Source organism: Macrobrachium nipponense, chromosome 25, assembly GCF_015104395.2.
Source record: "Macrobrachium nipponense isolate FS-2020 chromosome 25, ASM1510439v2, whole genome shotgun sequence".
In the NCBI taxonomy this organism is placed as follows: Eukaryota; Metazoa; Arthropoda; class Malacostraca; order Decapoda; family Palaemonidae; genus Macrobrachium; species Macrobrachium nipponense.
In genome coordinates this window covers 32,727,486-32,752,139 of record NC_087214.1, presented here as the reverse complement: position 1 = coordinate 32,752,139, position 24,654 = coordinate 32,727,486, and the positions used below count along the sequence as shown (strand labels likewise).

At 40.1% G+C, this 24,654-nt stretch overlaps 1 protein-coding gene across 1 annotated transcript in view; it reads right to left on the bottom strand.

The window, feature by feature from the left end:
* LOC135199316 (mucin-2-like) overlaps window positions 1-24,654 on the bottom strand; it is a 95,692-nt gene that overhangs the window by 51,186 nt on the left and 19,852 nt on the right. Inside the window, 10 exon segments of the mRNA XM_064227229.1 lie at window positions 4,272-4,331; window positions 7,409-10,264; window positions 10,440-10,611; window positions 10,613-10,729; window positions 11,280-11,399; window positions 13,621-13,822; window positions 14,618-14,712; window positions 16,673-16,782; window positions 16,785-16,841; window positions 17,378-17,533. Of these exon segments, the coding sequence (XP_064083299.1) occupies window positions 4,272-4,331; window positions 7,409-10,264; window positions 10,440-10,611; window positions 10,613-10,729; window positions 11,280-11,399; window positions 13,621-13,822; window positions 14,618-14,712; window positions 16,673-16,782; window positions 16,785-16,841; window positions 17,378-17,533 (3,945 nt within the window).

The following is a 24,654-nucleotide window of genomic DNA, read 5'->3' as shown; positions in this document are numbered from 1 at the left end:
GGCACGTTGATCATCCACCCTTCAATGATCAAGCGTTCCACATTGCAACTGTGTAGCATCAGTAGTTTTTCTTTTATTTAAGGTGAAATTTAGCTCTGATCGTGCGTCTGGCAGCACTTTCCGGAGGCGTGCATCGCACCCTCAAGTCTGCTGCATCTGGGGAGCAACTGAAGTGCTACCAATCATAGTTGATAGTTTTATACAGCATCATACACTGTACAGAAAACTCGACCGCAAAGATGAAACTTTGGTGCATTTCTTACTTGTCATAAAGCACAATGCATAGGATCATCTGTGAAGTCGTGAAGCCACGCAAGACTGGGTGGGGTCATTATTTGGACGGGTGACAAGTAACGACAAGACCACCTCGCTGGCACAAAAGCTCTGACAGGGGATGGGCATGAGGCTGATAAATTCATCCCAAAAATCAGCACCTCGAAACTTTGTCAGACTTTAATAGTGTGGAAAACGAATCGCAATGAAGTCAGAGAAGCTGAATGACTGAAGGAATAATGCTGTGCATGGATGACATAGAAATTTAAGCCAAAGGCCAAGTGCTGGAACCTATGAGGTCCATCAGTGCTGAAAGGAAATAGAGAAATAAAAAGTTTTTCAATGTGTAACAGGAGGAAAACCATGAAGTTGCACTATGAAACAATCGTTAGAAGGTGGAAAGTAAGTTGGAAGAAAGAGAACATGGATAGATGTAAGGTAAAATGAATGAAACGGCCTCCTACCAGGGCTATATATGGAGACATCTAAAACCATACCTACATTAGCATTGATTCTACAATGCTAGCATATTCCTTTTTGTTCTACCAACATTTACTTGTAGTATAAGCATTTTGGTACAAAGCAAACTTAATGTCTTTCAAACTACAGAAGAAAAAAACAAAACATAGAACAGCAGCAAATCACAAGATCAGTCAAGATGTGTAGTGGGTCGAATTTTCCTTTAATGGGTTGGGTGTGAAATGAATTCTTTCTACTCATTTCTGTCGAGTGTAGTTTATGAATAAATTCCAACAAGGTCTTCTTCATCAATCAATGGCAAGCTATTCATGGTAGAGACACCACCCTCCTTACAAACATTCAGATACAAACAAATGGGATCGCAAAAGAAAATTCTGTTTAGAGTTGCCCCCTTTCCCCTTTGCCACCTTTAAGTTCAAATTTTGTTTTGCGTGCCTATTCTTGCATGCAGTACTGTACGTATGTACACTGCAGGGTGTTTTTAGGGTGAAAATATGTACAGTACTGTACTGGTTTTATCTCATTGTAAGTAGGGTGGTGTCTACTGAAATTGCTGGGAGCATTCCGTTGACCCAAGATGTATCTGCAGTCTTCATTTTTAACCCTCTACGCCGCGCCCTAAAAATCAAAACGTCTCCCGTATGCCGGGCCTGGTTTGGAGTGAGCGCGGGGGGAAGTGGAAAAAATAATTTTTTCAAAAATTACAGCGCGAGCTACTTTGAAGATTAAGAGTTCATTTTTGGCTCCTTTTTTTTTCATTGCCTGAAGTTTAGAATGCAACCATCAGAAATGAAAATACATCATTATCATATGTAAATAATGCGATATATGTAGCGAAAAAAAAAAAATTCATACATAATTGTATTCAAATCACGCTGTGCAGAAAACGGTCAAAGCTAACCAGTTACTTTTTTTTGCGTTGTATTGTACACTAAATTGCGATCATTTTGATATATAATACATTGTAAAACAATAAAAGCAACACCGGAAAAATATTATCACAAACGATGTACGAATTCGTAACGAGCGGATGTAAAAAAATGTTATTTTCAAAAATTCACCGTAATTCTAAATAATGTTAGAGACTTCCAATTTGTTTCAAACTTAAGGACAAATGATTGAATATTACGATACTGTAAGAGTTTTAGATTAGAATTGCAGATTTTCGACCATTTCGGACGAGTTAAATTTGACCGAATGTCGAAATTTTTAATATATATATATATGGACATATTTCGAAGATGGAAAAGCTACAACCTTCAATTATTTTTTATTGTATTCTTCATGGATTTGCGCACATTTTGATATATGAAACTCTATAAAAAGGCTAATATGAAAAGGAGCAAATATTAGGATAATGCCATGTACGTATTTCGGAGACTTGCGGCCGCGAATCGGCGCGCGGAGTGAAGGTAAATATATTTTTCAAAAATTCACCATAAATCACAATATTGTTTTAGAGACTTCAAATTTGTTTCAAAATGAAGAAAAATGACAGAATATTACTAGGCCGTAAGAGTTTTAGCTTACAATTGCGTTTTTCAACTATTTCGGTAGAGTCAAATTTGACCCGAACGTGGTTTTTTTTTTTCTATTTTTTTTTTTTATCGTGATTTATATGCAAATATTTCGAAAAAAGAGAAAAGCTACAACCTTCAAATCATTTTTAGTTGTATTCTACATGAAATTACGCACATTTTCATATATAAAAACTTTATGTAACAGCTAATTTAAATGGTGCAAACATTTCGACAATCGCACAAAAAAATTCTGATTTTTTCGGAAGTTACGCGCGAACGTAATGTTTTTTTTTTTCATAAATTCACCATAAATCTAAATATTGTGCTAGAGACTTCCAAGTCATTGCAAAATGAAGGTAAATGATTGAATATTACTAGAATATAAGAGTTTAGCTTACAATTGCGTTTTTCGACCATTTCGGTAGAGTCAAAGTTGACCGAAAGTTGAAATTTTTGCACTTAACGTTATTTATATGAAAATATTCAAAACTGATAAAGCTACAACCATGGGTTGTTTTTGTGTGTATGTGCATGAAATTGCGCACATTTCCATATATAAAACTTTATGTAACGGCAAATTTAAAAGGGTGCAAAAACATTAGGACAATCGCACGAAAAAATTTATCGGAAGAGTTTATCGCACGAACGTAAGGAAAATGTTTTTTCATAAATTCACCATAAATCGAAATATTGTGCTAGAGACGTCCAATTTGTTGCAAAATGAAGGCAAATGATTGAATATTACTATAATGTAAGAGTTTTAGCTTACAATTGCGTTTCTCGACCATTTCTGTAGAGTCAAAGTGACCGAAGAAGGTTTGAAATTTTTGCACTTATCGTTATTTATATGAAAATATTTCAAAACTGATAAAAGCTACAATCATGAGTATTTTTAGTTGTAGTGCATGAAATTGCGCACATTTTTCATATATAATACTTCATGTAAAGGATAATTTAAAATGGTTCAATAATTATGTCAAAGTGACGAAATAATTTCCGAGATGTGTCACTGATACTTTTTAGTGCGATAAGAAAGAAATTCGCGCTTGCGCGCCTGCGTAGCGATTGTAAACAAAACAACGCCTTGATCCGTGAACTCCCAGCATCCCCCAAGGCGGCGCGTGATACAAAAGTTTTCAGCGGGTAGGCCTATAAGTATTTTTCCGCAAATTTTTAAAAAAACTTTTTTGAGCCGACGTATGATACGTCCAATCGGCATACGGGAGACATTTTGACTCGACGTTTAATACGTCCAATCGGCGTAAGAGGGTTAATGAGCATGGCTTATTTTCACCTTTCCAAAATATACTTCTCACACCCTACCTACTTGGAGGCTGCCAGATACTACCTGGGGCTTTTGTTCTGAGAACTCATTTTAATTTAGGAGCAGTCATCTTTTACTGACAAATGCAACCAACCTCATTTTCTCCAGGCTTGGGACCAGCTGTTGGGTGGTCATTACTTTATTTGGAATTTGTATGACTATGTACTTAAATAATCTGTATTTCATGACAAAACAATGCTTCATATATCACAGGACTGGCTGGTCTAGGAGTCAGGATTTGTGTAAAGCAATGGTCTGTGTAGTACTTTATATGCAACATATAATTATCATTAAAGGTAACTTGTATTTCAGTCATAAGAACAAATTTTATGTTGAAAAACCCAAAAATACCATTTCCTCTCACACAACTAATAGCTTGACTGTGTAAGCTTGTCATTTACTCCGTTAAAAGGCATTTCCAGCATATTAATCTTAGCAAGGCATTGCAACAAATCAAAAGATGCATGTCAGGATAAGCTAAATCTAAAAAATGTCATTGGTTAAACTCAATTAAGTGCTAGGACTAAAAAATAAAAAAGTAAAATATAAAAAAAAGCATTCCATAACACCAAAACAATAAACTTAAAGATTGTAAGGGGTTCAAATGGCGACGATTAACCAAGCAGGCTTCACTAAAGGATACAACCCACACCACACCTTTGTTCCGTACTTACCCACATTGAAAACGTTTTGGGCCTCCCCCGGCATAGATGGTACACCAAAATTTAACACCCCTGTGAATACGAACATAGCCTGACTACCACGCCTGTCAAATCTACAGTACTCTCCACCTTTTGCTTTGACAAGATCAATATTATTTCTAGAAGTCAGTTACTACTATACTTAGAGAAAACATACTTATCTAGTGACTGCAAATACAAGACTACTATAGGTACTGTAATTATTTCAAAACTATATACTCAAAACTAAATACTTTATAGAACATACAAAACAGGGTTATATAATACTGTCAAATGGTTCTCTCAAGTTACTTAGCATGACAGAAAATTCCATGTACTGGAGCACATGACATTAGGTTCAGAGAGAGAGAGAGAGAGAGAGAGAGAGAGAGAGAGAGAGAGAGAGAGAGAGAGAGAGAGAGAGAGAGAGAGAGAGAGAGAGAGAGAGAGAGCGCAAGCTGGCTATATGCCTTCTTGTCTTACAAATTGACACCAAATTAATGTAGTTTCAAAGCAGCATTTTCAAGGACTGTTGGAATGATATCAGAGAGGTACCCTTATCTTACAATCTCTTGGTGATTATCATTAAATAAATAAATAAATCATGGTAGCTTGTAAATTCCAATGAAAATTATCTTACCATTAAAGAGACACTGTACAATGGTGACTTTCCATAAGTAAATGAATCTGCACCAACTAGGGTACTCCATGAGAGTTTATTCTCTTGAGTCCATACGTATTAAAAACAAGAAAAACAACTATAAGACCAATGAACTTGTAGCAATGCGAAAAACCTTCAAATTACCTGACGTACCTCACAATGAAGGTGTTTAAACATCAAGGAGAGAATATTCATGCAGTCAGCTAAGGTCTCTGCTTATCAAAGACTTTGGTTCACTAAACTGCAAGGTTACTGATAAGAAAAAGAATGTCCAAGCTACCTAATGTCTTATTTGTCTTGATATTTCCAAGATGGCAGGCAATATTGAAACACTTTTTTACGGAAAAATGAAACTTGGCAAAGGAACCTTTCTGGATTTTGCTTGGATAATGTCCTTATTGTATGAATTTTTTTATTATTTTCTTCATGTGAACCTTTTCGCTTTTGTAAAACAAGAAAGCAGAAACAACAGAGGATATCTATAATGCTCTAATTTATGAAAAGATTTATATAAAACATGCTATTGGAAAAATAAATTCTTCACTAAACTTCATATCTAACTGTCGGATTGGACATGAAACTAAAACTTACTTTCAATCAACGTTTGCTTCACACAAATTCTTTTATTCTAGACATCTTAAACCCATCACTTCAGCTCATTGCATTGTTCTGTTTTGAGCACCAGCAACAAAATTTATAACAGGTATAACAGGTCTACTTGTCAAATTTATTTGACCAATACAAGCTCATAATATGAAGGAGAAATTCTTGATCAATGTTATGCATTCTTCAAGAAAATACCAAAAAATATGTCAAATGCAGAAATACAATCATCTAAAACCCCATCAGCTGCTGCTAAGCAGCCGAGTATCAAAAGTAGCCTGTAAATCTAATGCATAATTCATCTTTGTTTATCTCAATGACAGAAGTCGATGAAAATGAGACTTTTGAAAATGTCTTACTGAAAGGTGTTCTATGTCTAGTGAATGTGGCTTAACATGTTCAACCAATGATTTAGTCTTCAACATAAAACCACAAATTGGAGAATAAATATATCAAAATAATCTACCTACAGCTTTGGAGTGTCATGCTCCCTCTTCAAACTTCAGGGGGAGCAAGATGCTCCGAAAATATAATTGGTATTCAATTTGTAATTTTGTCTTTCTTAAGATTCAAAGTGATACTGACCTGTCATCACAATGATTTAATGTAATGTTATTGAAATGTTGTCATTAACCGATAAAAGCACTGTTAATAGTAGTTCCAAAATAAAGAATTTCACCCCAACATAGCTGGATTTTTTCCCATGACAATTCAGACAATAGAATCGTTACTACCTCAATGGATCATGCTCAAGAAACTACTGTGGTAGTCCAGAGAAGTGCCCTATACAACAAATAATGTCAAAATACAGATGTTAGTTGACAAAATTACTCATAATTACTGCGCCTGTTAAAACAAAACCTAACTCACCCTACTGCTACCTAACAACTACATCATTATCACAATAAAATAAAAAAATAAAAAAGAGGAGTTTCTAGGTAATGAACATGGGATTCGCAAACAAGGATTCGAATATAACTCTAATCTTGCATTCTACTGTAGATGTTTTGCTTCTAATGTTGAAATACCACAAAAGGGTATTTTAACATTTGCTGGATCAATACGGTTATGGTAATAAAACTTACTATTAACAACATTAATTCAAAGATAAGCTGATCAAGCATACACGACTCACACAAAAAGTTAAAAGCAATTCTCTCTGAACTTGTTTTGCGCTATACTTGACTAACTGTAAACATGAATTTATACGCAGTATTTATCATACAAATCAATTTCATATCTGAATATAACTCGTACATACTGGTTTGATATCCTAATATATCTTCCAAAGATGCAATGAACAATGAAGGAACGTAAGTATACCTTTGCCTAGACTAACTTCTACAAAGGGAATTGTACATTTGCCTACAAAGAATAAAAAAACTTCCAAAAACTGCTTAAAACTGTATAAAAGTCTACTGTATCTCTTGACTTAACCATTCGTTCTTAATTCTTGTAAATGACTTATTTTTATTCTTTATATGAAATACACGAAAAATAGTACCTGAAAATGCATTTAAAAATTGCAAAAATAAGTTGTTAGACCACACTTACATAATAGCTCCTCCCTTTATCAAACTTAGCTTAGGAGAATTCTGTATTTATCAGCAACATATTAGGATAGGTTTTTGTTAAGTGATGCATTTTGCAGTTCAATATCTTGAATCAAATTAAAATGCAGATCAATATCTGTAATCAAATCATAATGTACTGTGGAGCATAGGCTAGAAATTATATGGTATTACTATTCACTGTTGATTGTCTTGAATGCTCAAGTGTGGGCACTATATATAAAAAAAAAAAAAACATTCTAACTTCCAGGATGATATTTATAATAATTCTATGGGAAAATTAGATAGTACCTTACCTGCATTAAATGGTGAAGCTGGAGCATTTCCAGTACCAAACTGGAACACTCCACCTCCTGCGGCAGATCCTCCACCTAAGCCAAAGGTTGGCGCAGGGCTCGCCGTGCTTTGCCCAAACTGGAAAGGGGAAGTAGCAGTGTTGTTTCCAGTGCTCGTCGAAGCAGCACCGAATGACGAACCAAAGGAAGGCGTCTGCGTCGCACCAAAGGTAGCAGAGGCTGCAGTTGTAGAATTATTACCAAATGTAGGCGTACCATTAGTTGGCGCACCAAAGGTTGGCGCAGCTGGAGTAGCACTGGGCCCTCCAAATGCCGGGGCGGCTGGAGCAGCAGTACCTGACGCTGCTCCAAAACTAGGCGCGTTGCTTGGGGTTCCAAATGTCAAGCTTCCACCTTGTGCACCAAAAGGGGTTGTAGTGGTGCCTGGCTGGGTACTGCTTCCTCCCGTTGTAAATGAGGACCCAAAAGATGGATTGGTTGAAGTGGACCCAAAGCCATTGTTAGTAGGGAATGGTGCAGTGGTACTACTTGTGCTGCTACCAAAACTTGGTGTTGCAGTTCCAAAGGTTGCAGTGCTGGTTGTTGGAGGAGCACCAAATCCGGGAGGAGGATTGGAACCAAATGTAGGTGGTGCCGCTCCTGTATTGGGAGCAAAGCTGAAAGGTGACGCTGTCGTAGTTGTTGGCGCACCAAAGTTGGTCTTGTTTGCAGCAGTGCTACCAAATGAGAATGGGCTCACACTTGCAGCTGTGGTAGTTGTTGGTGGCTTTGTAGAATTACCAAATGAAAACCCACTGGATGCTGCTGCCCCAAAATTAAAGCCTGTGGAAGAAGCAGTGGAAGTGTTGGTTGTGGAACTAAAAGCATTAGAAGTTGATGAGGGGGTGACAGCGCTAAAGGTATTATTGGTTGTGGCTGCTGGAGTAGTGCTAAAAGTAAAGCCAGATTGTGTTACTGGCTTCAGAGAAGAATCTGCACTGCTTCCAAAAGTTGGTGGAGCAGGATTATCAGTTTTGGGAGCACCAAAGGAAAATGGAGAGGCTGCCGAGGTGCCGGTTCCAGATGACCCAAAAGTAAATGGTGACGGCGACGAAGTCACGCTGCCCTGAGAACTTACAACAGCTGGTGGTGGGAAAAGCTGATTAGAGGGAGTTGGAGCTTTACTCTCCTGTGAAGCAGTGGTTGTTCCAAACTGGAAGACTGATGGTGCTCCAGTAGTCTGAAGAGTAGATGAAAAATTAAATCCAGATGAAGAAGTAGTTAATGGGGCTGCCTGAGAAGTTGCTGGCTGACCAAAGGTAAATGTACCAGGCTGAAGAGTTGAAGCAACGGATGAAGGTGAGACAACATTTTGTGTTAATGCTCCAGTGGAAGTTGAAGTTCCTCCTGATGGAGCACCAAAAGAAAAGCCAGCGGTTGCAGATGATGTAACTAGTGTTGTATCTTTAAATGGCAACACTTGTGGGTTGCTTACTTGCTGAGTCGAGATAGTTGGGGCTGAAGTTTTAGTGGGTCCTTGGGTGCTTGCCCCAAATGTAAACATCATGCCTGGAGTGGAAGTAGTCTGGCCAGAATTACCAACAGTGGAGATACTTGGAGTAGACTCTGGGACTGCAGCTGTCGTTTTTACCGAACCAAAAGTAAAAATACCACCCTGTGATGATGTAGTGGCACTAGGGATGGTAAAGCTAGGGACAGTTGGCACAGCTGTTGATGGCAAAGCTGGTGGAATTCTTGGATCACTACTTGCAACAGGTGGAATTCTTGGTTCACTACTTGCAAGAGGTGGAATTCTTGGTTCACTACTTGTAACAGGTGTCCTGCCAAATATGAAGGCGGAAGCCAATCCACCTGATGTATTTACACTGCTGCTGGTAACTGATGGTGCTGACGTAGCGGCCAGTGATGTGCTCGGCAACTTCTCTGTACTCCCGGGACCAAAAACAAAAGGCGATAAAGATGGTTTGGACACAGACGTAGCACTCATACTGTCAGACTGTGGGGTAGCAGATGAGGACACACCAAAACTAAAGAGAGAGGGTACCTTTGTATTTGATGATGCTGAGAAAGTGAAGCCAGCTGATGTTGGGCTGCAGGATGTATCTGGTGTTTTAGCTGGGGCAAATGCTCCTAAACTGATTTGTCCACTAGGGGTGGGGGTAGCGGTGGTAGTGGCAGGTAAAGTTGGAATATATAATAAAGGACTTGTTTCACTTACAGGGGCTGCAGGTGTGACAGAGATCTGAGATGGCATAGACAACTGACTTTGGAGAAGTGGATTTGCTGCAAGAGTGTCACTGACTCCTGAAGATGTCTTAGGTGGTGCTGTACTTTTAAGAAAATCAACTAAGGTTGAGGGTTTCTTAACAATTTCAGCCACTGATACAGGAGGTTCAGCAGGTGGTGAAGTATTAGATGAATCATCAGTACAGGGCTGTTCTGCTTCACTTACCACAACTGAAGGAAGCTTTATCACTGCATTAACTGATACTTCATTGCTTTCCACTGGTTCTATTGAACCAGATTCCTTTTCTTTCTCCTCTGGCTCCCCTGTTGGTTTCTCTGCACTAGGCGTTGATACTGATGAAGCTGGTTTCAAAGAGAAGGTAAATGTAGTTGTCACTTCGTTTTTGCTGGTTTCAGCTGGTGTGACTGTCGCAACAGTAGTGGAGGATGACGTAGTACTGCTTTCAATACTTGTTTTGGATGACACTTTATCATCCAATATGGAAACCAGAGATGACAGTGCTGAGGTTGTTGGGGTTGTAGCAACTTCAGCAGAAGCAACTTTGGTGCTAGACACACTTGTAACTGGAGTTGAACTTCCAGACTTCGATGATGCAGTCTCTTCAATTTCTGCAAGACATAAAATGATGTGAGACTGGATCACTACAAATGTCATTTCGCACATTTCTACCTTGTCCATTTTATCTGCTAAAATTGAAATTTTCCTTTTCCTACTCTTAATAAAAAGTACTAATTAGCCAAAACATAATTTGTAAATGGCAACAAGAACAAAATACAAACTCACCATTAACATGAAAGAGCATACCAAGCATTTTCTTTAATCTCTGTTGACTCTTGGTTTTCTCTGCTTTGTACGCTTCTAAAGTTATGACGTGATTGTGATGGGGAGGCGTCGGATTTCGTGGAGTGGATGTACGCGATGTGTTGGCAGCCCCCATTGCCCCCACCCACAACACTGTTCCAACTCTCTCCCCTTGTGCTTTGTGGGGTGTGAGACCCAGAACGATCGGAAAGGTCCCTCTCGGAGGGGCCTGGGCTAACTACACAGCTGTCTCCTCCGGTAGCCTCACTTGTCTGAAAATGAGCAATGCATTAGCAAAAGGCAACATAAAAAGTATTAAGAATATTTTTCCGTTGACGAAGTTTTAGTTTCATAAAAGAAACAGCCAAACCTACTCAGGATAAATCCCCACAAGACAGTCTCACCCACCCTAAAAGAGATTCTCTTGGTACCAATTACAATTATAGGAGAGTACAGGGTAATTTAATGAGACTACCAAGACACATCTGAACTATCACAGAAAACACTAAGGGATTCGTTCTGCAATAAGAGGTGGTACGGGTAAGTAAATAGCAGAAAACAATACAGTAGAGGCCAAAGAGAAGTTACAAAGAATATATAGGACCACCTACAATATGGTGCTCAAAAACGCAACAATCACAACAAATATTGCAGTGAAAATACCCAACGTAAAAACATTGATAACAATGGTGACTATTATGATAATTAGCTTTTATATTTTGACAAATAACTGCAAGGTATTCCTAAATCCCACAATATACCAAACTGACAGAAGACTACTACTTAGTTCTGCCTAGAGGAGAGAGAGATGCAGTAGCATACCTGCTGGTGTAAGGATTGCTCTGAAGCTTTTGACTGGCCAGAATCGACACTCCTGTTGCTCTCTGAGTCCGTATCGTGTCTAGATTCATACATGGAATACGGAGTATCTCGACCACTTCCCTGCACATAAGAGTTGACCTTCACTATTTATGTTACGCAATATAACGACTATACCTTAATTTCTTATGTTTCAAGCAATGATGTAACCTACTTACATCATTATCTTGCAGAGTTCATTATTTCAAGGTGATAAAGACCAATGGAGGAATATGTTAACAAAACAGCGCCGTCATTCTACTCAATTGACATTTGCTTTTCAAGTTATTACTATTATTATCAAATAACTATTACCATCTTACTTGAGGATTACGCTAAATGGTCTTTTACTTGGTATAATGGGTTCTTTCTTATACTACATAAAATCATTATATTAGCTAACGAACTACAACTTGTTTAGTTCAACAAATACTCACTAATCCCTTTGTTGACATTATGATGGTCTCACACAACACATTTCACTGCTATTGCCAAGTGAAATTTCAATTAAAAGCTCACTGCACTACCACAACAGTTTTCTACTCATTAATACTATTATTATTATTCAGAAGATGGAACAAGCCCACCAGCGCCACTGACTTGAAAATCAAGTCTCCAAAGGATATGGTGTTCATTTGAAAGAAGGAACAGAAGGTAACAGGAAATAGTACAGAATAGACACCAGTTATTAGAAAAGAAAAGACAAAAATTAATTGATAAATGAATAGATAAAAATGTAGGTAAATATTTAAAATACAAGAACTATCTGCTAAAATGGTTTAGGCTACATTGTGACCCAGTGCTGCTTGAATCAGGATGCTAAATGGAAATGTAGAATATAAAATTTAGGCCAAAGGCTAAACACTTGGACCTATGAGGTCATTCAGTGCTATAAGGGCAATTGAGAGTAAAAGGTTTTAAAAAGTATAGCAGGAGGAAAACTCAACAGTTGCACTTCTATTTCACAGTTGTTAGGAGAGCATGGAGAGAAAATGGAAGAAAGAGAATATGAACAGAGGAACAATAAAAGGAATGGAAGGGGTTGCAGATAAGAGCCAAAGGGATGCTACAAAGAACCTCAAGCAATGACCTAAACAGTGCACCGAGTGATGTGCACTGATGGCACTACCCTATGTTAAGTATTTCTAAGTTTTACCAGACCACTGAGGTGATTAACAGCTCTCCTAGGGCTGGCTCGAAGGATTAGATATTTTTACGTGGACAGGAACCAATTGGTTACCTAGCAACGGTACCTAGCAACGGGAACTACAGTTTATTGTGGAATCCGAACCACATTATATCGAGAAATGAATTTCTACCACCAGAAATAAATTCCTCTGATTCCCCGTTGGCTGAGCCGAGAATCGAACTTCGGCCCACCAGATTGGTAGTCGAGCGCAAAAACCACATGTCCAACGGGGGGCTAGCACTACCCTAATAGTTTTTTTTTTTTTTTTTTTTTTTTTTTTTTTTTTTTTTTTTTTTTTTTTTTTTTTTTTTTTTTGAGATGGGGGAGGGGGGGCCAGGACCCTCCACTCTCCTGATTCTCCTCTTTTTATGCACACTACAGAACAAGCACGAACGAGGGCTGCACTTTGTGGCAGCATATACAGCCCCCTCTCAGAGTAGCATCCTTAGCCCTGACAATTTGTTCCTTGCCCCAATGCATCCTCTGGAATGACAGTCCATGGAATTATATATATAAAAAAAAAATAAAAGGAATATAAAATCTAGGCCAGGGGGCGACTGCTGGGACATACGAGGTCATTCAGCACTGAAAATGATGTTGAAACAATTGTTAAGGACATTGCAATGAACCCTAAGCTTTGATTTTGATTTATCTACATTTGAGGCATAATGCCAAGCACTGGGGCAACGAAGGCCATTCAGTGCTGAAACAGAAATTGAAAGTGAAAAGGTTTGAAAGATGCAACAAGAGGAAAGCCTCGAAGTTGCACTATGAATCAATTGTTAGGGAAGGGTGAAAAGTAAAATGGAAGATAATATGAAAGGAGGTACAGTAAAAAGAATGAAAATAGTTGCAGCTAGGGGCCAAAAGGACGCCAAAAAGAAAATGAAGTAGAGCCTACATTGCACCGCATGAGGTGCACTGATGGTAGTACTTCCCCCCTATGGAGTGAACCCTAAGCAATGCCTACAATGCACTGAGTGAGGTGCACTGGCAGCACTACCCTCTTGGACTTGCAATCCACCACAAAACCTTACAACAAATTTCAGTGAGGCAGTGAGATGGCAGAACAAGAGATACAGTATATACTGTATAAAAAATAAAATAAAAACATACCTGTAACCTTGAAAAATCCAGGTATTTTGACGACGACAGAGATGCGTGCATGGGATCCAACACACATCGACGTTTGTTCTCGGGACTAATCTGCTGTGAGCTTCCCTGCGAAGGACTTAAATCTAAAGCGCGCTTCTCCCCTCCGTTCCCTCCGCTCGTGTGGCCATTCCCAGCCTGATTCTGACTATCCTCTAAGTAATCCCTGCAAAGAAAACATGAGTTACTCAACAGTTACAAATGTAATACTGCTCTCTACAGCGACAGATCTCTACCAGCAGTTGCTAATACTTCATATATTTTATGCTTTACAAAAATATAACACACCTTTAGGATAATAAATTAATGAATTACTGTTTTTTGGTAAAGTAATAACCCTGACAAAAGTATTACAAACATACTAAGAATATATTTATGCCTCCATAAAAGATGCACTTGTAATCTCAAACTATACTTGCAAAACAAAAATGTAAAAAATATGAAGGAGACTATTACAGAAAGTGGATAACATACTAATCTGGGTACTCTTATTACTGTATAATACTAACCTTCAATTTCATCAGTCCTTTCCTGCTAGATATTTTACTTCTACAACAAACAATTTATGTGACTTTTCCACAATTCCCTTAAATCATTTCACTGGCTCTTTTTAACCACTGGTGTTCTAAATCAAATCCAGGTGAAGTCATCACTGCACACTAGTGTAGAATGACCAGGTTTTTTTAGGTAGCAACTACGTATTATATCATTCATTTTTTACTTTATTACTGTTATTACATTCAGAAGACAAACCCTATTCATATGGAAGAACTTCACAGGGGCTGCTTACTTGATATTCAAGCATTCAAAGGATATGGTGTATATTTAAAAGTAGTAATGAGAGGTAATGGGAAATACAGAAAGAAGAGATCAGTTACCTACACTAGTAAACTCCTATCAAAGATATTTTCCTATAAAGTAGAAAAATGACAGAAACTCTGCTCACACAATGAGAACCTACCTTGAGTAATTCACAGGCATGGCAGTTGTCCCAGCACTGCCACTACTGGCTCCAGGTGTACTACACCTCTGTCTCTTGCTAAGGTCTTCCGCTTCCTGAAATGTTTAATATGGTTTGTAATTTCTCTTATGATGCTCACAGTTAGGTGAGCCTGCCTTAAAGACCTAAGAGTCAACACAACCAATAATATGTCGAACTATTGCAAATTTGGGCTAATTTACATTTTTCCTGGATATGATAACCTTAAGTCTTGTGTACAGTTAAACTTTCAGCAAAAATTGGTCAAGTCATTGAAGCTTAGTACAGTGGACCAACCGTATTCGCAGACTCACACATTCGCGGATTTCTCTCGGAAACGTTTCCCCGTATTATTCGCAGATATTCGCACATTCGCTGTATTTTTCTATGAGAAATATCCACAAATTCCTGGTTTTTTTTATCAATTTCATCATAAAATGCACTTTTTGTGATAAAACTATTAAAAATACCAAGTATAAACATTTTTAGTGGGATTTTCTTGAGTTTTAACTAACAAAATAGTCTGTTTTTGGTGTTTTTATAGGGGTTCCAAATATTTGTGGGTTCTACTATTCACGGGGGGTTCTGGTATGCATCCACCGCGAGTACGGGGGGGACCACTGTACAGGAGAGCAGAACACCTAGAGCTACCTGTTACAGTGTGGCACCCATTCCACTCATGCACCTGTCTTGCCCCAAATTGCAAAAACAGTGCTTGGACACTTAACTAAGTTCAGGCTTTGATCATCAGCACAACTAAGATCCCCATTAGCTGACTGGACCAGAGGGATGAGGAATGGAAAAGAAAACTTAGTCTTAAGACTATGCACTGGGACCTATGAGGTCATTCAGTACTGCAATGAAAACAGAGTAAAAAGATTTTAAAGGTGTAACAGGAGGAAAACTTTGCAGTTGCAATACGAAATGGCAAATTTTTAATCAATTTGTATTTTTCATAGTTAACAAACCTGAGGTTTTAACAATAAGATAATCTTCTAGCACCAGCTGGAAACCAGTTAAAAAATAATCAAAGATTGTAAAGCAGGGAATCTATGGCATCTGGCAACTCATGCATATACTAGGTGGATGCTGGTCACCGACGGGCACGGAGCCTCGTGATGTGTCAGTTTTTCTTTAGCTGCCTTGGAGAATTGACTGCGCTTTGCTCTCCTCCCCTCAAGCAAGTTTTTTAACTTAGCCCCCTGGTTTGTTTCACATTTTATCTAGCCGAGAAGTCCTGCGAGCATCAACGTTTTTAAATGGCCTTCTGGGATTCCCGTTAGGAATGGGTAGAAAGTAAGTCAGAATAAAGAGAACATGGTTGGATGTACAGCAAAGGGAATGAAAGGGGGTTGCAGCTGGGGGCAAAAGGGATGCCGAAGAGAATCTTAAAGTGATGCCACAGTGGTGAGGTACACTAACCAGAGGGATTATTGCAACTCCACATATGACAGGTGACCTGAGACAAGAGGATGTTGACCACTTGAAGGGCCAGTCAGGAAAAACAGAGATGTCTTGCTCTTAAAATACTCTTAAGGGACCTTCAAATTCTTCCTCTTGGACCTGTAGCTCTTCCACTAGGCAGGCAATCATTAAAGATAATACAGAATTTCACAGATGACATTCACTCCTGCCCCTACCAATACGGTACACAGAATGCAGGTTGAATTTGAAGTGACAAAGTGTCCAACAAAGTAATGCCTTACACACCTTTGCTGACCATACTCCATCACAAAAGAATCAGAATTCCTTTACATATCACCAAAATAACAAGTTAGAAGGGTGCAACCCAAAACTGCATCTAGAAGAACAGAGATGTCTATACAGAGTGCAAGTGAAGGAATAAAGTGATACCAACACTTGAGCAAGAGTGAATGAGAGGGTGGGTGGGTGGGTCAATACCTACTCAGTCACTAGCTGACCTATTTGTAACCATGCTTCAACAACCAGACCAGGTTTCGCCAAAGGTATATCCGTGTAAAAGACAAAGATTTGTGTCGTCACTGGAATAAATAAAAAACTCATTGCAATAATTACCATGTAGCACGATCCTCGCTTCACTCCCTTTCCTGCCTGAGCTTGCTGAAGTGCTGCAACAACAGCTTGAACACTTGTGGGGTCCCTCACGCACTCACTACTTGTGTAACTGGCTCCAACACGGAGGCGACTGACCGTATGTCAGGCATCCTGCAAGGTGAATTTGCAAACAAAATGCAAAAATTTTCTAATAAATGTATTTTTCATAAATAACAAAACCTTTGATCTTAACATTAGGATAATCTTCTGGTGCCAGCTGGAAATCCAGTAAAATTAATAAAATAAAAGCTCGTGTAATCCATGAACTATAGGCATTTTATTCTTTATGCCACTGACAGTATTCAGTGCAAAGCATTCCACATTCAAATTACATCTTTCCAGCATAACAATATTTCCCACAAGTCAGACACGTCAAAAACCGCTTGAACTTGTTGCACACGTATCACAAATAAAGTTGAGTACAAGTTTCATAAGATCATCTAAAACTGCAAAGGTTCATTATCTACTGACAATGGCTGACTGTTTACATCCTGTTGTGACATACAGGTAACAAGTTGCATGGTGTGTTTATGACAGAACGACACAATAGATTGTAGCAAAATCATGAGTGCTTGAAATATTCTGCCTACTCCAGTTAAGTGATTATCCTTGGGAGCACTTCTTCAAAAATACACTCAACTACTCATTGGGAGTTGCCGAAGAAAGGGAAATCCGACGCGAGGGACGAAGAGAAAGTTGAGGGCGATCGACTTAAAGGAATCAGAGGAGATGTCGGAGTTCTCTTGGGCGTTAATACAGCTTTAGAACGCCCACTGAGCCGCACGTTTGGAATTACACCAGCTCTGACGTATCGTTCCTGGGCTGTGAAAGGATTAGAGAAACAATTAAAAACACTACCCTACTTACACACATTCAAAGACAAATGAAAGGGATCCCAATCTAAAATTCCCCCCTTCGTCACCCTAGGTACAACTGTATGCATACAGTGTACTATTATGTTTAGGATGAAAAAAGGATACTGTATGTACACCCCCTAAATAGGCATGAAGAGTACAATAGCCAACTAACAAGCAACTCAACATACAACCTGCCGTCCAGAAACATAACTTGCTCATACCTACTAATTTAATATCAATTTATACATAGTTACCATATAGTGCTACAATATATGGCAACACTGTAGGTAAGTGAGTTAAGCCAGATGTAATATAAATATGATATTGTAATGATACATTAAGTTTGTTCATACTTACCTGGCAGATATATATATAGCTGTATTTTTCCGAATCCGACAGAAATTTAAAACACTTACGACACACGCAGTGGGGAGTCAGGTGGTTAGTACCCATTCCCGCCGCTGAGGACGGGTATCAGGAATCATTCCCATTTTCTATTCATAATTTTTATTTCCACTGTCTCCTGAGGGGAGGTGGGTGGGTACTTGATTATATATATCTGCCAGGTAAGTATGAACAAACTTAATTGTATCATTACAATATCATTTTGTTCATGAAACTTACCTGTCAGATATAATATATAGCTGAATCCCACCTTTGGTGGTGGGAGTAGACAGAATAGAAGATTTTAGGAAACATATATATGCAGATAATTGATATCTTGATTCCTTACCTGTTAGCATAGCTGACTTCGTGGTTACTGCCGCGTAAGTCTGCTTGTGCTACTAGAGTTGCCAGCGAGGTAGAGACCTATATAGCTGGTGCACTCCAGATGATCTGTCAACAGGGGCGAGACCACGACGTGACTAGACCATATTGACCATACCATGAGGGCTAAGAAGTAAAATAAATATATATATAAAAATATATATCACCACCTGACCCACCTAGCCAAATTTAAGTGTGTTAACTAAGGCTTAAGAGTTAAGAAGTCACCGTTGTCGGCAACTCAACTACTAAATTAAGAGCTCTTCCTAACCATTTTCTACAGGATAGGATGAGTGGTACTTCTTGCCCCCAAGATTGTGTCTGCAGACACGTATGGCCCAAGCGAGCAGCAGATCTCATATGCCATCTTCACATCTCGCGGGAGGGTGTGAATTGAACACAGAGTTGCTTCGCTAAAACATGGTACTCAGGATGTTGGCTGAGTGCCATGCCTCTGTTGAAATGCTTCCGAGGCCGCGCCCTCACCTCGTGAGGCATTCAAATCAAAAGATTTCAAATCTTTGTGCAAACACAAAGAGGAGCTTTTTTGAAAGACCTCCTTAATTCAATAAAGCCAGGGTGTTCTTCGATATGGGCAAGTCTGGTCTTTTCGGAACACTGCAGATTGTCCGTACGACTTCGACTTTCTTGAGTTTTTATGTAGATAAAACTTGAGAGACCTGACAGGGCACAGGACTCTCTCTGGCTCCTGCCCACTAACTTGTGCCATCCTTGCTTCCAAGCTCCTGGCCCAAGGACAAAACGGGTTTCCATTCTTAGGCCATAACGAAAAGCTTAGAGAGCACACCGCCTTGTGTTCTCTAAAGCCAAAACTTGTGACGATGGCTTAAAATCTCACTACCCTCTTTGTCGTATCTAGGGTGGTTAGAAAAATGCCTTCCTGATCAAATGCAAGAAGTTAACAGGTAGGAGATGTTCGAATGCTTTGACATCAAGAACTTCAGACTATGTCTAAGTTCCGTATTGAAAGCTTCGATCTGGACATGCACTGTCAGTCCTTCTGTAACTAACGTCAGGTGACCGACCAGTTGACCAGTCAGACGAAATCAAGGACAGCAAGGCTGTACCCTGAAGACCATAAGGCACTATTCTTCGCTGAAGGATGAGTGTTTGGACTGCCTGGGCGATTCAAGCTAAGCAAACCTTGGGGGGTGTATCAACGCAACCCAAACGTCGTTAGCGAATCAACTCCTGAGCCACTCCTGACTCGAGTTCTGGTGCCAGGAGAAAGGACGAGGAGCAAAAAGGCGATTCGTCCCGAAGGACGAATGCTGACAGTCCAACCTGGTCTCATGTTAAACGATCATCGGGGGTGTATAAAACGCAACCGACTTCGTCAACAAGAAACTCAGGGCTACTATATGTCTCCTGATCTCGCACGAGTGCTGACTCCGAGAAAACAAGTGAGACAAAAAGTAGATGGTGAGCGAGTTTCGAGATTTCACAGAACTCAAAGATCGTGAAGGGCTTTGTTGTTTGACAGAAGCAAATCTCTGAGCCCAAAGGCCGTCAACAACATATTTGCGTATTCTTTAATAGTTTGTGACTGCCAGCTTATCCCATTCTTCAAACGGAAAGGAAGACTGCAATCTTATGCTGTCAACATCTCGATAGTCTGAACGTAGTCAGACTCAGAGCGGAGAGGTTATAGGTACCTTTCGTGTTAAAGGAGACCGACTCTCTCGGAAAAGGTCCTTGGAAGGACGTGACCTCTGTGAATCTAGGGTCTTGAAGGCCAAACATGGGGCGATTAGCGTCATTGTCGCTCCCTGTGATGATATAAATCATCTTATTACATTCCTAAGTGATTGAAAAAGGGGAAAAGAGACTAAACATCCATCCCCGTTCAATATCATAGGATGGCGTTTAATGTTACCGCTCCCGGATCGAGAAAAAGGGAGCAGAGAAGAAGAAGCCTCTTCGTCCTCAACCTAGCGAAGAGATGAATGAAAGGACGTCCCTAAAGTCTCCACAACTCTCAACATACTTCTAAAGAAAGATTCCACTCGGAAGTCAGTAGTTGCTGCCTTCGATCGAGACGATTCGAGCGGACTTTTGCAATCCTGTAACGAACCTCTAGAGGATCGTTCCATTCTAACGCCTGTTGTTATAATAGGCTCTTTCTCGTAAACCCGAAACCGGGACCGGGACGAGAAGATACTTCCTAAGATATGAGAGAGCTGTGGAAGATCAGAGTTGATATGGACCATGGTTCCAAAAAACTCGTTTCGAGGACTGGAGGGACGACTGAATTGCTCCACTTCTTTCAGATTATGATCCAAGGGACATCTGAAACCCTCTCCAGATGTCGGCACCTTCTTCTATCACCTCAAGAGATACTTAACGCACCGAGAGATGTTTTCAGAACTCATTCCTAGATCTTTAATAAAATTTCAGTTTCCCGCGGTAGGAAAAAACTGTAGTGGTCTGAATTGCAGTCTATTCAGGGAAACAAACTTCTTTAGGAAGGAAATGGTCCCCAGCAAGCTCATCCATTCCCTCACACAGTAATGTTTACTTCCCTAATAAGGCTGCGCTTTGCCTAAGCAAGAGAGCATATAATAGTGCAATGTTGTGGTAGACTCTAGTCCTATACCGTGCGGTAACGAGCACCGAAAGGAGTAAGATATCTCTGTAGAACATATTAAGGCCAAACGAATGCAATGTTTATTCATTCATGTAAGAAATCCCCTCAATCTTAGGCTAAAGTCCGTGATTGTAGGGCAGAGATACAGTTCGTCAGTCAATCCGCAGGAGAGAGAGAGACGTAACTGCCAGCACAGAGATACGGTTAGGCAGTCAATCCCGCAGGAGGAGAGAGACTTAAACCTACAGCGCATGACAGCGAACGAGTTGGTACTGGCTCGTTTGACTGGAGGAGAGGAGTCAGAGGACAGTGACAGCAGCAGCTTACGATCGTCCGTCATCGTCGTCTCTTAACTTTTATCCTGGGTTGCCAGCTACCCTATTCTATGGAAGAAAAAGGTCCGTTAGTTTTAGCATAAAGAGACTCTCAAGCTGTATATTTAAGCGAAACAGAAAACGCTAAATATACAGATGCGTTTGTGTCGTCAGAACACTACCATACAACGTAAAAAAAAGATAAATCGGAAACTCTGGAAGGCTGCAGGGAGTAACGATTAAATGTCCTTTTTAAAATGGACCATAGACCTCTCGGTTGCCATCCGAAGAGGTAACTACAGCAAGCGTATATGACTTGAACCAACCAGAAATAAAATAACGCAAGGCAAAATATGAAATTATATCACAATAAAGTTTGTTCATACTTACCTGGCAGACATATATATAGCTGAATTCGGAAATACAGCTACATACATATCTGACAGGCAAGTTTCATGAACAAAACTTAAGAGAATCGAAGCAGTCAGCTCAAGCTTCTTATGTTATTGGACATAAGCGTTCATTGACGTAGTCTACAAGTCTATTTCTTGTACGAGTCTGCGAATGACATTCGAATGAGAGCTCTTACGAATCTTGTCAATAAGAGCTTATTCGCTTACGCAATATCAAGTTAATGAGATGTTTGTCAATGAGAACTAACCCATTTACGGGACAAAGAGATATTTTGTCAATGAGGGGATACCCACTTACTTGACAAAACGAAAGTATATTGTCAATGGGGGAAAGTCCACTGAATTGACAAAACGTAATCCAGGAAGTCGAGCATTTTATTTTCCGATTCCCGTCTCAAACGAGGAAGGGGCAAGAATCCTGTTAAGAGACTGGGCTTACGTCAGGTAGAACGACGATGTTCAATTCGGCAGCGTAGTCCCGACTAGGAACTAACAAAATCTATCATCTGAAAAGCCCTTTCAGATGGGCTAAAAAGCTGGCAAAATTATCCTGGGAAGAGGAAGAAACTCTCCAACCAGCTTCCTCTCCCGTATCACAACTAATGCCTGCTAAAGCTTAAAATTTATTGGCAGTATGGCAAAGGCAGTCCTGTCTTGCGCTTTCCTGAAGAGCGTACTTTGATGAGTGCCTTTGCAAGAATCCTACTGAACGTTGCCGAGAGTCCTGACGTGCAGGACATCGAGCCTTTTATAACCCGTAACTGCCTTATCGCAAAGTCTTGACTGCGGTAGTGGCAACTTAAATTTATTGGCAGAATGGCAAAGCTTGCGGTAGAGCAAACGAGAACTTCCCTTGAGCTTTCCATAACTCCTCCACCTATGCGAAAAGCAATATTAATTGACAGGACCTCTTGAATTCACGAAACCGATGTCTTGCTGGGTTTCGAAGAAGAAGTTGTCTGTTCACTTTAAGCTTACTCCGAAGCACTGCCTACTTCACATTCTTTGCAGGTGTAAGAAGGTATCTCGAAGGTAGAGGTAAAAATTCTGTAAGCAAATCTGAAACAAGAGCTTGAAGAGTTCAACAGAAACGTTCAGCCAGGCGACACCTGGCGTGCGCTGGTGCACGCTCGGCGTCCACTGGAGCGCGCTCGGCGTCCACTGGAGCGCGCTCGGCGTCCACTGGCGCGCGCGCTCGGCGTCCACTGGCGCGCACGCTCGGCGTCCACTGGCGCGCACGCTCGGCGTCCACTCGCGCGCGCTTGGCGTGCACGCGCGCCCCGGCTGGCTTGCGTCCGCTCTCAAAAGCTTACTGCTACTATGACTTCTTTTACGTATTTCTCGGTGGAAAGACGGACACGAGTTCAGGCGACGTTCGCCTTCTTACTTCTCACTGAAACGCATAACGAGAGAGAGAGACGTGAAGCGTCCTCTTCTATAAAGCTTCTATTTAGAGGGCGCGAGTCCATCCGAAGCTCCAACCCCTGCGCGGGGAGGACGCTTCGGAGGACGAGAAGCAATCCTTCAGGATTCGTGCACTGCACGCACTTAGGCAGTCTGGGGATTTTCATCAGAAACTGCCGAAGGCAAGCCAGATCGGTGGGGTTCCTCGTAACCCTCCTTCGGCTTTCGACATGCTCTCTCCCTCGTTCTGGAGTCAAGCATGAAGGTCCCGGCCTAAGAGGCGAAACGAGGCCGATCTGACGCACCCTCCACTACACAAGGGGTATCACTGCACTTCACTTTTACTCTCTAAAGCAAGCACTTTCGATTCTAAGTTACGAATCGAAGGAGTATCAGAGAAAGGGCAATTTCTCTACAGACATGCTTAGGGCCCGAAGGCAAACACTGCAGGGTTAGGAGTAACAATTACAGAAGTAGCACTTCACAGCAATGAAGGAGAGCGAGCACCTCTCGTAGACATATACATAGCCCGTAGGCCATACTACAGGGTTATGCAAAATAAAGTCTACAGGAAGGTTAGCAGGTTCACTACCCTGACTTTTGTTACTGATTAATTGCGTACATACGAATCATACGTCTTCCTTACGGAATAGACATGTTTTATGATTAATTGCGTACATACGAATCATTACGTCTTCCTTACGGAATAGACAAAAATCTCACATCCTTACATGACAAATCTCAACAAAGAAGCAAGACCCATACCCTCGTACATACCAAGTGCGAATCTACCGAAGCTTTCGGTAGCCACACCCTATCTTTGCAGACAACCCCGTCTGAAACGTAGCCTAACTAGATTCAGATATTTTATGCAAAATGAATCAAATTCAAATCAATTTAAGATAGCGTATGCCTAGCCACAAATCCAAGTGAATAAATCAAAAGACAATTAGGATACTTAGCGGCAATTAAGTTTCCAAAATCCTAAGACGGAGGTACTGAAAAAAAGGTGTTTTCAGCACCGGCGACAGAAAAAATTATGAATAGAAAAATGGGAATGATTCCTGATACCCGCCTCCCAGCGGCGGGAATGGGTACTAACCACCTGACTCCCACTGCGTGTGTCGTAAGTGTTTTAAATTTCTGTCGGATTCGGAAAAATACAGCTATATATGTATCTGAACAGGTAAGTGTCATGAACAAATTGTTTAATTGTATCATATGTATACTACATTGAAACTTGTGCATTTCACCATTATTCTCATCAGCACTTTTATCAAAAGAAGAATGAACAATCTACTTATTGTGTGAGTTACAAGAGTTAACCTGGGTTAGGATGTCTCAAAGACTTGTTAGTCCATCCTAAGAGGAGACATCATGTGCTCACTTATCTCTTGGAGTAGGTTTTACTGTTAATTGACAGTTGTCCTTCTAATGATTTTGTCGAGCTTTCTTTTAACGTTCCACACTGTTGCTGTTTACAACTTCTGGTGGCAGTTTATTCCCTGTGTCACATATCTTGTTTTGTTTAATGTAAATATGTTACTGTCTACTTTTGTTATGCCTTTCAGTATTTTGA